This window comes from Acanthochromis polyacanthus, chromosome 19, assembly GCF_021347895.1.
Source record: "Acanthochromis polyacanthus isolate Apoly-LR-REF ecotype Palm Island chromosome 19, KAUST_Apoly_ChrSc, whole genome shotgun sequence".
Classification (NCBI taxonomy): domain Eukaryota; kingdom Metazoa; phylum Chordata; class Actinopteri; family Pomacentridae; genus Acanthochromis; species Acanthochromis polyacanthus.
This window is the reverse complement of record NC_067131.1, coordinates 16,616,560-16,631,310: the sequence shown is the minus strand read 5'-3', so window position 1 is coordinate 16,631,310 and position 14,751 is coordinate 16,616,560. Positions and strand designations below refer to the sequence as shown.

General features: G+C 39.3%; 2 protein-coding genes across 3 annotated transcripts; one reads left to right on the top strand and one right to left on the bottom strand.

Moving 5' to 3' along the window:
• Positions 1-584: 584 nt before the first annotated feature.
• On the bottom strand, positions 585-2,914 carry snu13b (SNU13 homolog, small nuclear ribonucleoprotein b (U4/U6.U5)). The gene is made up of 3 exons (XM_022197651.2): positions 2,703-2,914; positions 2,397-2,517; positions 585-1,049 (listed from the first exon to the last, which is right to left on the bottom strand). The coding sequence occupies exons 1-3, from the start codon at positions 2,703-2,705 to the stop codon at positions 787-789; spliced, it is 387 nt and encodes a 128-aa protein (XP_022053343.1). The 5' UTR covers positions 2,706-2,914; the 3' UTR covers positions 585-786.
• Positions 2,915-4,041: 1,127 nt separating this feature from the next.
• Positions 4,042-13,750, top strand: LOC110953569 (cytochrome b-c1 complex subunit 2, mitochondrial). Of its 2 annotated transcripts, none has more exons than XM_022197653.2 (14): positions 4,042-4,172; positions 6,043-6,111; positions 6,521-6,670; positions 6,926-6,990; positions 7,105-7,161; positions 7,368-7,492; positions 9,146-9,243; positions 9,330-9,387; positions 9,472-9,567; positions 9,676-9,875; positions 10,057-10,137; positions 10,265-10,341; positions 13,105-13,255; positions 13,394-13,750. In XM_022197653.2, exons 1-14 carry the CDS (start codon positions 4,140-4,142, stop codon positions 13,475-13,477), a joined length of 1,344 nt encoding a protein of 447 aa, XP_022053345.1. In that variant the 5' UTR covers positions 4,042-4,139; the 3' UTR covers positions 13,478-13,750. The 2 variants fall into 2 exon arrangements, with proteins under 2 accessions (XP_022053345.1, XP_022053344.1); XM_022197652.2 differs by lacking the exon at positions 6,043-6,111 and adding an exon at positions 6,147-6,245 and having other exon boundaries at positions 4,051-4,172.
• Positions 13,751-14,751: the final 1,001 nt, after the last annotated feature.

Here is a 14,751-nt window from a genome sequence, read left to right as displayed (position 1 = left end):
TTGTCTATGATAAATTTGTGATTTTCTAAACACTGGATTTTTCAGTGACAGAGGCTGTTGCAAATGATCAACATGTTGACATTTGTGATTTGTACCATCTGTTATAATTGGGCAAAAGATTCGTTATGAAAATCAGGTTATTGCAACATCTCCAAGTAAAACTAGCTTTGATTGTATTTGATTACAGTTATGAAAAGCAAACTATCATCTGAAAACTTTGTCTAAGGCTAAAATTCTCCTCAAATGTAATGCAAATAGGTTTGTTACGACCCTCCACTTGGACACCAGTTGTGCCTGTTCAGGTGCTGAGCATCGTCAGCTGATTGAGCCACACCTGGGATCAAGTGGTTCAAACTACATAAAGCTTCCCTCATTTCTAGCATCGGGCTCTCTTCCTTCTGGTTTGGTTGGAGGTCTTCAGTGTGCCTTTGTTGACTTGGTCTGTTAATGTGTGCTGTTTGAGATTCCCAGGGGAAGCCTTATCTTGAGGGTGTGTGTGTGTGTGTAATTATATTGTTCATGGTTGAATACATATACTTAATGAAAATAACAAATTAAAAAAAAATATGAATCAAAACATCAGATTTAAATAAAAAATCTTTTATTATGAAGCAGTTGATGGAATTGCAATCTGCAACAATTCAGTGGAATCAAAGTCTTAAAAAGTAAAAAAGAAAAGGAAAGGGAAACTACAACATCTATATTGTTCTGTCGTGGACAACATGCTCCTTTATATCAAACGTACGACAACATTCTGCAATTCTTTCTTCAACAGTGCAACACAAATCACACCAGCAGTCTCTCAATAGCCATCTGGACAGACTGAATCTGCGGTTTGAGCTGAGATCCCTCCTTTATGGTGACTGAGGTAGCGATGACGGGGCGTGACACCCCACAGGCCCGACCCAAGGCCTGCTTGGAGCGGACGAACACGTACGGGACGTTCTTGTCCTCGCAGAGCAGTGGCAGGTGGAGGATGATCTCCAGTGGTTCAGCATCAGCGGCCATCACGATGAACTCCGCGATGCCTCTGTTCAGGGTTTTAGTGGCTGGGAAGAAAGGAAAGCAGCACAAGCACAGTAAGTTAACATTTTCTGAATTACAAGACATAATTTCAAACTCCACTTTTTGGTTGCTTTAGAATGATTGTTTCTATCAGTATTCCTGAGCTACAACACCCCTCTTGCCATCGACAAAAATACAAAGCAAAGAAGTGTTTTTTTTTTTTTACTACACTGGATCAAATAGTATAAAAACATCATTTTGTTCAAGCAAATCACAAAGGCTCCAATTTAGGATACACAATGCTCTGCACATCAGTTAAAAAAACTAAACCTTTATCTAACTAGGCTGCAGAATGCGTAATGTGTGGATGACCTACTTGTTTCAATGTCAGAGACTATTTTACAGAAATGTCCTGTTATTTTCTTACTGGTACCATTTTTTAAATCATCATTATTTTACTTAACAGTCACAGATTTTGCCTGACCCTATGCTAACTAAAAATATAGTAAATACATGTTCGAAGCAGTTTTGAATTTTCATCTTTGCACTAGAAATGACAACAGTTTGAAGGAATCTAATATAATAATGCTCTATTAAACAACAAATATCAACCTGGAATTTATTGTTACACTTTAAACTGCAGAATTGGTCTGCTACTTTTAAATAATGAATCATCATGTAAATATACCAAACATTTGCTGTTAACACCTTCAGATGGTGAACTATAACAAGCTAAAGATCAAACAATGCAATTCAGCAAGTTTTGATGACCATGCACTGGTGTGATAATTAGTTGCAACGTGTTTTTTTGATTATTTGTCATTTATTAAATTAATTAACTATTTCTATCGTTGATTAATCAGAGTAGCATTAGGGGGGAAAAACTCAGACTTCTCCGACTAGTTCAAATTTGACAGTTTTATGATTTCTTTCCTCCACTATGACAGTAAAATTAAAATATCTGGCTTGTGCGCAAAACACTTCATTCAAGGACCTCAACTTGGGCTTTAGAGATCAACATTCAACATTTTGAACCATTTTATGACCAAATAACTGATTGATTAATCAAGAAAATAGCAGAAAATGAAAACAATCATTAGTAACAGCAGTGATAATCTTAAATAATTAGCTAAGTTATGGTTCAAAGGATCTAAGGTAATTTGTTAGAGACCTTTCCTCAGTTATTTTTCTTCTCCCCATCAGGATCTATAAGTGCACAAATTTGAGAGGTTTTTCAGAAAACCCAGATGATAGTAGCTCTGCTGATCTGAAGAGACACCACGTTTCATAGACCTCCAGAGGCACAGCACATTTCAGAGAGGTGAACAGGCCACCTGATGAATGTGATCGCTCTAGCTGAGTTGCAGTGACCGGATTTTCTGTTTCCTTACCTTCATTGGCCCCCTTTCTCAGCTGTTTGTAGTTGGACGCTTGTTGCACCAGGTCCAGGATGGTTTTGGTCAGCGTGGCGTCGGCCAGCGGGTAGGCCTTCGGGTTCACTTGGGCTTCAGTCTGGTCATAACACACAAAACCAAGTAACTCCACATTAGTCACAGGAAAGAAGTGTAGAAAATAAATACACTGAAAGATGTAATTTAGAGTTTAAGTACAGTGCTGAGCAGCAGTTTAGTCTGTCATGGTTGCTAGTAGTTAGCTTGTCTGCTAGCTTGTCCGCTCATTCAGAACACAACACTCACCATTTTGAAGATTTTTTTCTGGTATTCCGTCCCTCTCGGCGAAATGCTTCACGGAGGATTATCTTCTTTCACTTGGATTTAAAAGGGCAACGATACGCCTGTTGTTTTCTTTACTTAATACTTTTAAGTTTAGCACTACCGACTCTCTCAGATGTGTTTCATGCAGCAGGTCCAAACGTTCACCACACGTGTGGGGAAACGCACATGCGCACTTGGAAGACTAGCCGACGGGATTTTTTCTCTCTCGCGTTATTTTGTTTTGTGACGACTGTATAACACATTTGTTATAAATTTGTTAAATGATGAACTATGTTACAATTAATCTATGATATATTCAAAATGTGTGTCTTTAAAGAAAATATTACATATTTAAATGATAAAATAACAACAGTATCTGTAATTCTTATTATTATGGAAAATATCGATATAAGTACTTTATATTTTAAATAGTTAATTTAAAAAATAATATTGCTACAGTATGTTTTTTTTCAATCATTTTACTGTCTGTATTTAAACTATACCTATGTGACCATGTGATATGTTTACCTGATATATATTTTTGGACAGTTCCTGTATGTGCTTAGATTAGGGATTTTGATTTTTCTGACACTTTCACTCTCAGTAGTTTGTAAAGTTTATGTTTTGTTGATCTTTGCAGGACAATTATTTTGTGTGAATGGTATAATGTTGATCATTCCCTTCTATCCAATTAAAGCAACACAATTCTGAGAGCAAATTGGGGAACAAATGAAGCATGGTACAGAATAAAAAATCTGCAAGAGTTTTGCTTCTGTTTTTTTTTTTTATTACTTCGATAGTATATTTTACTATTAAAACAGGGTTTTTTAAAAACAGACATTGCCGAAACAGGCTACCTAGAAGAAGGCAATATAGTAAAAATTAGAATAAAGCTAAAATATAAAGACTGCACACAGAAACTTGAAAAATGCTGTATGTCAGTATCAATAAAGGTGAAATACCTACAGCATCACATAAAATTCAAATGTATGTCACCTTTGGTTTCAGGAAAATTTTGATTCTAGCTTTGTATTCCTTATTTTTATTTGTAGTGAGGTATTTGTGAGGAGCAGTCTGACATTCTCTCCTGTCATATTTTGAGAAAACTTTTTCTTCTTTTTTATGTTGGGACATGTGGGAAATAAGCAATTTCAGATTTAAGTTTGGTAAACAATAGATTTACGACAAGCTCTGTCCAGAGAGTAAAGTATGGACTTGGCAAATTGCTGAATGTGTAGCCTGTTGTGCAGTGCTTATCAATGATTTTGTGTAACTGAGTTCATCTCCGTGGCAACAGAGGGCGCTCTCTCATTGGCTCAGCTGTACTTCAGCGAGGGAGCGGCGCGCTACGCATTCTGGGTAGGGCACTTTGAGGCCAGCCATATTGCTGTATCGTCCTGGCTGAAGGAGAGAGGGGAGATGAAGGGGATTCGGGGAATCAGTCAGCTCTCGGTGAGGACTCCGTTATTCTGTCCTGTATGTTTTATGTGTGGGGAAGCTGCACACACACCAGCCGTCCAGTTGTCTCTCCGTTTGACTGTCGGACGGTGTCTAAACTTGGGGTCGTGTCCGGTCAGGGTCTGATGAAGAGCGGACGAGGAAGCAGGCAGCTTCAGCTCGACTGTTCTCAACCACCTCTAAACCACCGACTGATAGAGTTACATCACCAACAGCACACATTTAGAGTCGACTTACGCCGAGATAAACTAATATTAGACTCAATTCAGTCGACTCAGGCTGTGTGAATATGAGACAGTCGAGATGAGATAAGTGAGAGCTAGCTAGGTAGCTTCTTGTTGTGTAGATTTGAAGCTTGTCGGGTCACTAAACCTCATATTTCTGTTTAGAGTGTATTAGCTGTAGTGTTGTTGCTGTATTTGTGTGTAGTAGTCATAACTTGAATTTTACAGTCAACAACCACATTCACAAAAACATAGAGCTGTCTGCTGTAACAGCTAACCTCGTATGGTGTAAAAACACTACATTTTTAACATATTTTGAGGGAACTGATACAACTATCTGAGTATTAGTATAGTATCTTTAAACGTGTTTACTGAAATAGTCGAAGATTTGGCTTCTAGGACATAATCTATCACCATGTAGATTAAAAGACCTCGAGGTCCATACAGAAACTACTATTGAACTTCATAACATCATATCTCTGGGCTAACTGATGTCTTTGTCGTAGTTGATATCAATACCCATATTTAGTAATCAAGGAGATCTCCAACTATGGTATTTGACTGTGATATATGTTTGAAATAATAACCAATATTTGGGTTCATGTTTTACAAACAACTGCAGTAACAATCATTAAACCACTGAGGTGAGTGTTTTCTGTATGTTCCTTTGCGGTTCTTTGCTGCACTATGTTCTTAAGGCTGCAATGAACAGACGTTTTGATGATTCCAAAGCAATCAGCAATGGTTCTCTCGCTGAGTCTCTCTTCATGAAGCACAAAGATGGCTGTGTACTCTTCTTTTAGGCATTCTCGAATGATAGTTTATTTTGGATTATCTGTCGACTTTAGACATTCAGGTTATGTAAAGAAATAGTAAAATTAATGGTGACACAAAACATGTTTTTCACCATATAATGGGAATTTTAAAATCTGTACCATTTCATTGCACTATAATTTTAAACATTATTTACTGTATGTTTTTGATTTATTATATGACCTTTTTTGCATCTTTTAGAAGATGCTTTCATTATTTAACGACTTTGATGAAATCCTAACTTAATTATCAATGTTGAAGGCCTGGTGTTTGTATTGCAGTACGTTCTTTAATTGGTATATTCAGTGATCAGCTAAAAATCAGTGAAATGGCACAGATAATCGGAAGAATATTGAATGTCCGATAACTGGTCGGCCCAATAAAAAGACGATCCCTGGCCACGCCATATTCAAAAGAATTCTATAGGTTCAACTTTGTTTGTTTGCGTTTGTGTGAGGACTTAAAATACTTCTTGGCTATGTTGGCTTCAAAGACAACTGGGAAAGTCCAACTGATGAAGGGCAGTTGACACAATTTAAATCTCCACAGAAGAAGCTTAATGGACCCTGCCAAGAGGTTATTTTGTCATTTATTCAAAATCAACTGCGGGTGAATTACAAAAGCATGTTTGTTATAGGCACATAGCACTTTAAAAGCAGGAAGGTAGCGGAACAGGAAGCCCTGCTAGCATCAGTGATCCCATTCATCATTCCAAAGTCTTTCATCCCTCTGATGCCCGTTGTTCTCACACTGCCCATTCATCATTCAACCAGCCAACAACACGTTAGTTGTAATCTCCTCCCTTCTCATGTTCTCTGTTCTTCCAGACAAGGCTTTATGCAGCCCAGGCTGCCCGTAAGGTGGAGGTCACTGGGTTTCAGCCGCAGGAAGCGCAGGTCAGTGGTTGTTGACTTGTTTCTCTTCTCCACAGAGACGGTTCTATGCGGCTGCCAGAAAAGGCCAGTCCCTTGTTCAGCCCTTGGCTGGCCTCAAGCTCTCTCCTGGAGCCCAGTCCTACAAGGATGTCCATGTATGTTGGGGAGTAATGAGGATGGCTGTGCTGGGGCTAACTGGGTCCAGACAGTGTGGCGCTGCATCTAAAGATAACAGTTATAGAAAAATGGCCATGCTTATATTTAAAAGCTTTAACCTTTAGTCTCTTCTCATTATGCTGCTTTTAGAATGTTAAATGATCTTAACGTGCATTTAATGTACAAGATGAAGCTTGCTGGCTGACTTGTTTTAACTGTGCTTAATGAATGTGATGTAACTAAAGTAGATTTCGCCATGCATCCTTCTGTCCAGGTGACCAAACTGCCCAGTGGACTGGTGATCGCCTCACAGGAGAACTATTCACCAGCCTCCAAGATCGGCGTCTTGGTCAGGGCCGGCTGTCGTTATGAGACCCCTGAAAACCAGGGTGTCACCCACCTCCTCCGGCTGGCCTCCAATCTGGTATGAAACTTCAGTATAGCCTGTTTTCCAGCTAAAACTGCACAGACACCGAATTACAAATCAAATATTGCTCTATATTAGGATTATAATGGGTACTGTTTCATCAAAGTAGTCTTGAACAATTAGTGTTCACAAATGGAACATGTTTTTCTCTTTTTAACCCATTGCTATACATGTAGTGTACACATGTGTCTTTACTAGAATTATAGCAGTTGTTACATACAGTTCCACTGACTTGCATTTGTCCCTTTCCAGACAACCAAAGGAGCTTCAGCTTTCAAGATATGCCGTGGTATTGAAGCAGTGGGAGGCAGCCTGAGGTCAGTAACTTCTCAAAGACGTTTTTCCTGAAAAAAAAAACGGTTTTGTCACAACAGTCTGAGTATCTTTCCTGTTGAGTACTCTAACCTGGACATCTGCATGTGTCTGTGCAGCGTGGCTTCATCCAGAGAGAATATGATCTACACCGTTGACTGCTTGAGAGATGACATGTAAGTCTGTCTGCCATGAGTGTCATTTAACAGGAGCATGTGATTAAAAACGGAAGTGTCAACACCCAAACAAAGGAGTATAGCTGTGACTATGTGGTGCTTATGAAACCGATTATGCTGCAGGGATAATTCTGTCTTCAGAGTTCTTGCACAATCACATCAGCTCATAGCACTATTTTCCCTCCCTTTTCATTATTGATATTCAGTGATACAGTGATGGAGTATTTGATCAACGTGACAACAGCCCCAGAGTTTCGTCCGTGGGAAGTGTCAGACCTGACACCGAGGGTGAAGTTGGACAAAGCACAGGCTGCACAGAACCCACAGACAGGTAGGTCTTTATTTCCTTTTGAACACACTTTTTTTTTGTTAAATACAAGTGTTTTATCATACAAACGCTTAATTTGTATTCCCTTTCATGTCCCACAGAGTTAATCTGAGGTGCAGATTGTTGTTTCACAGCTGTGTATGGGAGTAGATTCAGACTCTGTGCTGCATTAACAAGCCAGTGTGTGTCACAAGAGGTTGTGAAAAGGCTGATAATTGTTGTTAATGTGAGCTGTATATTTCTCAGAACTGTTCTACACTACTGTAACAAAACTGAAACATCCCGCTGGTTTAAACTGATCAGAAAACACTGTTTAAAGGAAAGATGTTTTACATGTACTGCCTGAACTGAAGCTGCAGTAATAACTACAGCAAAAAGCGAGCATTAAGCATCTACTTGATGAAGTTATTTTATCTGAGCGCTGCTGGTATGTAAAGTAAACATCAGGAAACAAGGAAGACTATTAGTTACTTAAGGATGTGACTTCATGGTACGAGTTCACAATGGCAGTTTTGGAGACAAGGGGTCGTTTTGGGTGCTTGATGGGCATTCAACTTGTCAGTGTCACATCAGAAACCGGTGCAGGCTGGAGCGCCCGTATAGCTCAACAGGTTAAGCGGGCGAACCATGTATAAGGGCTGGTCCCCGATGCAGCGGGTTCGATTCCCACTCGCGCGGCCTTTTGCAGCATGTCTTCCCCCCACTCTTCTCCCTCATTTCCTGTCATTCTCTCCACACTGCACCTATCTATTAAAGCCGGAAAAAGGCCAAAAAATATATATATATAAAAAAAAAGAAACCGGTACAGGCTGCACCTTTCCACAGCCGAGCAAACACTGGCTGTATCTGACTGTATGAATGCATTCATTTGTGGGATTACAATGTGCTCTTAGAGGTTAAAGTGTCACCACTTAAAGCAATAACTTCAACCACTGAGGAGCTATATTGGCATTAGTGACAATTGTGTCCACAAATGCACAATTACCCAGCATTAAATTAATCAATCAAATAAACTAACAACATGCTTGAGCAACATTTACCAAAGAATGAAGAAAACAACTGTGACTTCGCAGTTCTTCTGTGACTGAACTGCTGTTCTTTTGGTGCAGCTGCCAACTGACAAATGCAGTCCAGTACTTCCGTAGCCACAATTTCAGCTTCATCAGAGATATTTTCATTTAAATTTCATAAAATGAAATGTGGAGAGATAATATGCAAAATAAAGTGCATATACTATTAATGAACAACACAAAGCTACAAATAAGAAGGCAAATGCACAAAAATACCCAGCATGCCACATCTGTTTCCTGATTTGCAACTGGACAAACATGGGAGCACCTTTGGAAATTTTCTGTTATATTTAAAAAAAAAAAGTTCACTGAAACCAAAAAGCCACGCAGTTGCTCAACCTTACTTCATTTTAGATTGTCAACAGTTATTTTAAAAGTTTTTTTTTTTTTGTGTTACCGAACTGCATTGCATGGTTGCTTACATAGACGGTGAATAGGAAGTGTGGAAATGATAAATGTTGCGAACGTGTACCTTTACGCAGGTGCACCAAAGTCAGACAGACAATATTTGTCTAACAAGGAGAAAACATCACAGATTTTACCTCCAGTTGTACTTTGTGATCATGCCTCTTTCTCTCTTGTCCAGTTGTGATTGAAGGTCTGCATCAAGCGGCCTACAAGAATGCCCTCTGTAACTCCCTGTACTGCCCCGACCACATGGTTGGAAACATTCAGTCGGAACATGTGAGTATTTTTTTTTTTTTATTCAACTGATAGTATTAATATGCCAATTTAAGCTGCCATTTTCTAATGTTTGTTTTTCTCCACAGCTGCACCAGTTTGTCCAAAACAATTTCACAAGCGCAAGAATGGCTCTCGTTGGACTGGGTAAGGCTCGTTTTAGGTAAAAATTCAGATTTCTCCTGAATGACCAGTGCATCATGAAGTTTCTGATGTTGTTCTGTCCTCCAGGTGTCGACCACGCTGTGCTGAAGCAAGTCGGAGAACAATTCCTCAACATCCGCAGTGGAGCCGGCACCACTGGAGCGAAGGCTCAGTATCGAGGAGGTGGGCTGAACCGACAAAACATACGCGGCTTTTGATGCCAGCAGTGAGAGCATTACGACTCTTCCTCCAAGCCAAGAAAATTCTTCACACTGTCTCGCTCTTCTCCAGGTGAGATCCGTATGCCCAGCAGCAGCAGCCTGGTTCATGCAGCGGTGGTGAGCCAGGGAGCAGCAACAACCAGTAAAGAAGCTCTGGCTTTCGCTGTGCTGCAGCATGTTCTGGGAGCTTTTCCATATGTGAAGAGAGGATCCTGCCCCTCCAGCAAACTGGTGCAGGGTGTTGCCAAGGCAACTGCTGACCCCTTTGATGTGAGTCTCTTTCAGCTCATAACATAAACTGGTACAACAGTTTCCTCGAAAAAGCAGCGTGTCTGTGTGTGTCAGCAGTGAAAGCTACACATGTACCGCCATCACAGCGACACAGATTACAGATTTGCTCAATCGTAATTGTCACAACACCTTCAAAACCCTCCGTTCTGTTTTTTCCCAGGTCTGTGCTTTCAATGCAAGCTACTCAGACTCGGGTCTGTTTGGGGTCTACACCATTTCCCAGGCTGCAGATGCTGGTGAGGTGAGTTTGTCTTAGCTGTGACAGGAGTCTGTCTATCAGCACAAACTGTTCAACAAAGTAGCAGCAGTCTCTCTTTTTTTTTTCAAAAATTTCTAAATGTGACCTCTGTCTTCTTCCGTCTCTCCAGGTGATTAAAGCCGCTCTGGCCCAGGTGAAGGCTGTTGCTGATGGTGCAGTCACAGCAGCTGACCTGACTCGAGCCAAGTAAGAGAGCTACTTTATCCTCATCCTCTAGCAAATGGTCTGAATCATCAGTATGTTGTAGAGTGAAATTGTGATATTTCTGTTTTAGCAAACGGTAAAACACAATCAAAATTGGATTGGATTAGTGGTTAAAAACGTAAATAATGGGGTTGTGATAAAGCCATGCAGCTATCAACATAACATCTGACTGAAAACATAAGTAAACCTGACAAATGTGTTGAGAGCAGTTAAAGAGTTGGAATTTTTTTAAAAAAAATCTTATTTTACCTACATACTTTACCTTAGCTTAGCATAATGACTGGAAACAAGGGGAAACAATTAGCCTAGTTATGGCCAAATGTAAAAAAGAAGTAGTTGTGTGACACAGTTGTCCAGTTACGTGTTAGAAATGCTTTCAGGTAGATTTTACTTCTTACTCTGAGCCCCAAGACGTTTTTTTTTGTTTCATGTTCCTGTCACATTTCTACTGCGCTATAAAGCCCCACACGTCTACACTACTGTTCAAAGGTTAATGGTCACCCAGACAATTTCATGTTTTCCATGAAAACTCACACTTGTATTCATGTGCTAGTATAACTACACAAAGGTTTTCTAATCATCAGTTAGCCTTTCAACACCATTAGCTAACACAATATAGCATTAGAACACAGGAGTGATGGTTGCTGGAAATGTTCCTCTGTATCCCTAAGGAGGTATTCCATTAAAATCAGCTGCTGGAGTAGTCATTTACCACATTACCAATGTCTAGACTGTATTTCGGATGAATTTAGTGTTATCTTCATTGGAGAAAAAATTGCTTCTCTTAAAAAAATAAGGACATTTCTAAGTGACCCCAAACTTTTGAACAGTAGTGTGTGTAAACAGCACAATTAGGCTAAAAACAGAGAAAACTGAAGAATGTATAACAAAGTTTAAATACCACAAATCCTTAAATAACTGAATTTCTTTGGTTATTCATTTTACAAATGAAATAGAAAACAAAGCCTGAAATCACAATGTGGTATTGATACTGACAGAGAAGATCCTCTTACATCACAGTCAGCACAAAATACACACGTGGACAAAATTGTTGGTACCCCTCAGTTAAAGAAGGAAAAACCCACAATTCTCACTGAAATCACTTGAAACTCACAAAAGTAACAATAAATAAAAATGTATTGAAAATTAAATAATCAAAAACAGCCATTACTTTTGAATTGTTGATTAACATAATTATTTAAAAAAACAAACTAATGAAACAGGCCTGGACAAAAATGATGGTACCTCTATAAAAGATTGAAAACTATTTGACCAGAGTGACATGATTAACTCAGGTGTGTCATTTAATTGACATCACAGGTGTTTCCAAACTCATAATCAGTCAGTCTGCCTATTTAAAGGGAGACAAGTAGTCACTCTGCTGTTTGGTGAAAAGGTGTGTACCACACTGAACATGGACAACAGAAAGCGAAGGAGAGAATTGTCCCAGGACATCCGAAAAAAAATTATAGACAAACATCTTAAAGGTAAAGGCTATAAGACCATCTCTAAACAGCTTGAAGTTCCTGTGACAACAGTGGCTCATATTATTCAGAAGTTCAAGACCCACGGGACAGTAGCCAACCTCCCTGGACGTGGCCGCAAGAGGAAAATTGATGACAAATTGAAGAGACGGATCGTTCGAATTGTATCCAAAGAGCCCAGAGCAACCTCCAAAGAAATTAAAGGTGAACTCCAAGGCCAAGGTACATCAGTGTCAGATCGCACCATTCGTCGTTGTTTGAGCCAAAGTGGACTTCATGGGAGACGACCAAGGAGGACACCACTGCTGAAAAAACTCATAAAAAAGCGAGACTGGAATTTGCAAAAATGCATGTTGACAAGCCACAAAGCTTCTGGGAGAATGTCCTTTGGACTGATGAGACCAAACTGGAGCTTTTTGGTAAGGCACATCAACTCTATGTTCATAGACTCAAAAACCAAGCATACGAAGAAAAGAACACTGTCCCTACGGTGAAACATGGAGGAGGCTCAGTAATGTTTTGGGGCTGCTTTGCTGCATCTGGCACAGGGTCTCTTGAAAGTGTGCAAGGTACGATGAAATCTGAAGACTATCAAGGCATTCTGGAGAGAAATGTGCTGCCTAGTGTCAGAAAGCTTGGTCTCAGTCGCAGGTCATGGGTCTTCCAACAGGACAACGATCCAAAACACACAGCCAAAAACACCCAAGAATGGCTGAGAGAAAAGCGTTGGACTATTCTAAAGTGGCCTTCTATGAGCCCAGATCTGAATCCCATTGAACATATGTGGAAGGAGCTGAAACATGCCATTTGGAGAAGACACCCATCAAACCTGAGACAACTGGAGCTGTTTGCTCATGAAGAGTGGGCCAAAATACCTGTTGACAGCTGCAGAACGCTCATTGACAAATACAGAAATCGTTTAATTGCAGTGATTGCCTCAAAAGGTTGTGCAACAAAATATTAAGTTATGGGTACCATCATTTTTGTCCAGCCCTATTTCATTAGTCTGTTTTTTTTAATAATTATGTTAATCAACAATTCAAAAGTGATGGCTGATTTTGATTATTTAATTTTCAATAAATTTTTATTTATTGTTACTTTTGTGAGTTTCAAGTGATTTCAGTGAGAATTGTGGGTTTTTCCTTCTTTAACTGAGGGGTACCAACAATTTTGTCCACGTGTGTACATGGAGTTGAATGTTTATTTGTCCTAGTGTGCACTATTATAGCTTCTGATGAGTCTGTGTCTGTTTTCTCTGCAGGGCCCAGCTGAGGACTGAGTTCCTGATGCTCATCGAAACCTCCGAGGGTTTGCTGGACATCATGGGCACTCAGGCTCTGGATGGAACCTACCAGCCCCCTGAAGAAATCTCCAAAACCATCGACAACGTCTCCCTGACAGATGTTGCTAATGTAAGACATTTGCTTCCGTTTTACTTATGTCAAGCTATCACATTAACTTGTAACTGAATTTACACGACCTCATACAACTAATGTTAAGACTGAACGCATTCATCATTGTGACATTTGTATTTTTCTCATCATCTCCAGGCTGCCAAGAAATTCGTGTCTGGCAAGAAGACCATGGCATCCTCCGGCAACCTCGTAAAAACTCCATTCGTGGATGAGATATAAAGCCCTCCTCGTCACCTCGCCCCGCACCTTGATGGACGGCAAAGCAGATTTTTTTGTTTCCTCTACATTTGAACACAGAGGTCATTGGTGTCTGTTTGCAATGCTGTTGTTCTAAGAAATATAATGTCATAACACCACTGAGTATTTATAGGTGTTGTAACAGTATATTTGCAGGTGATACTGCTCTGGTGCATCACAGTACTGTGCTCTACCCATCTGTCCACATTAACTGTATAGCCAATGTAAAATAAGGAATAAATTCTATCAACCTTACTGAGTTTGAAGTGTTTTGTGTCCCGGATGCTTGACTTACTTTATGGTGTGAAGCTTTTTAACCAAATTAGACTGACTGAGAATCAAGTTAATATGGATGAGAAGTGCTCAAAATCATGGAAAGTTAATGCATCGACATTTCCAGGGCAATTAAGCAAACTTTGCATGCCGAGGAAGCAAGTAAGTGAAGCTTGAGCTGTGAATTTGCTTTATCTCTGTAGATTTTGGCCTGAATGAGTGCTGGAGCTTCACAGATGTAGATCTCAATGGGATGCTGTAAAAACTGGAATAAGAAGACTGATTTTAGTGTATTAGTCTCAACAAGGAGAATATAAAATGAGAAACATTGAGAATAAATATTTGAAAGCATTATAGATTGCCAGAGAGCCTTGCTACATTAGCATTTTACATTAACCCTCGTGTTGTCCTGCAGGTCAAAATTGACCTGGTTTAAAGTTTGAAAATGTGGAAGAAAATAATATATTTTCACAAACTTCTGATGTCCACATTTTCAACATTTTTGGGACACTTGAACATCTTTTGGTGATAAAAGGAATGTTAAAAATGTTTCTAAAGAATATTTGCAAAAAAATCAACCAAAATCCAGCAAAATTTGCTGGATTTTGGTTGATTTTTTTGTAAATGTTCTTAATGAAAGTAGAAGTTGATATTGATATATATGTAATCACTTCATATATTTTTAGGATTTTTTTCATAGATTTTTACTCATTTTTTGAAAATAATTACACGAATTTTCTTTAAGGAATTATTGGAATTTTATTCCTGAAGTTTCTGCACATTTTCTGAAATTATGGGGATTTTTGCTGAATTCTTGGATTTTTTTCAGCGAAGGAAACAATGTTTTTGGTGCCCATAAGTGAGGACAACAGGAGGGTTAATATAAGCATTTCCACCTTAAATCTACCTTAAAAGAGTTCATCAGAGTGCAGAGAAATGTTCGATGTATAAAGATTTTCAGAGGATGGACCCTCATCCTAACG

Excerpts from the sequence above, each read along its gene's own strand:
- snu13b (XM_022197651.2), bottom strand. Across the intron at positions 1,050-2,396 it reads GAGAAAGGGGGCCAATGAAG|CCACTAAAACCCTGAACAGA; the intron begins GTAAGGAAACAG and ends CTTTCTTCCCAG.
- LOC110953569 (XM_022197652.2), top strand. The coding sequence starts at position 4,140 with ATGAAGGGGATTCGGGGAATCAGTCAGCTCTCG. Across the intron at positions 6,246-6,520 it reads AGTCCTACAAGGATGTCCAT|GTGACCAAACTGCCCAGTGG; the intron begins GTATGTTGGGGA and ends CCTTCTGTCCAG. Across the intron at positions 9,244-9,329 it reads GAAACATTCAGTCGGAACAT|CTGCACCAGTTTGTCCAAAA; the intron begins GTGAGTATTTTT and ends TTTTCTCCACAG.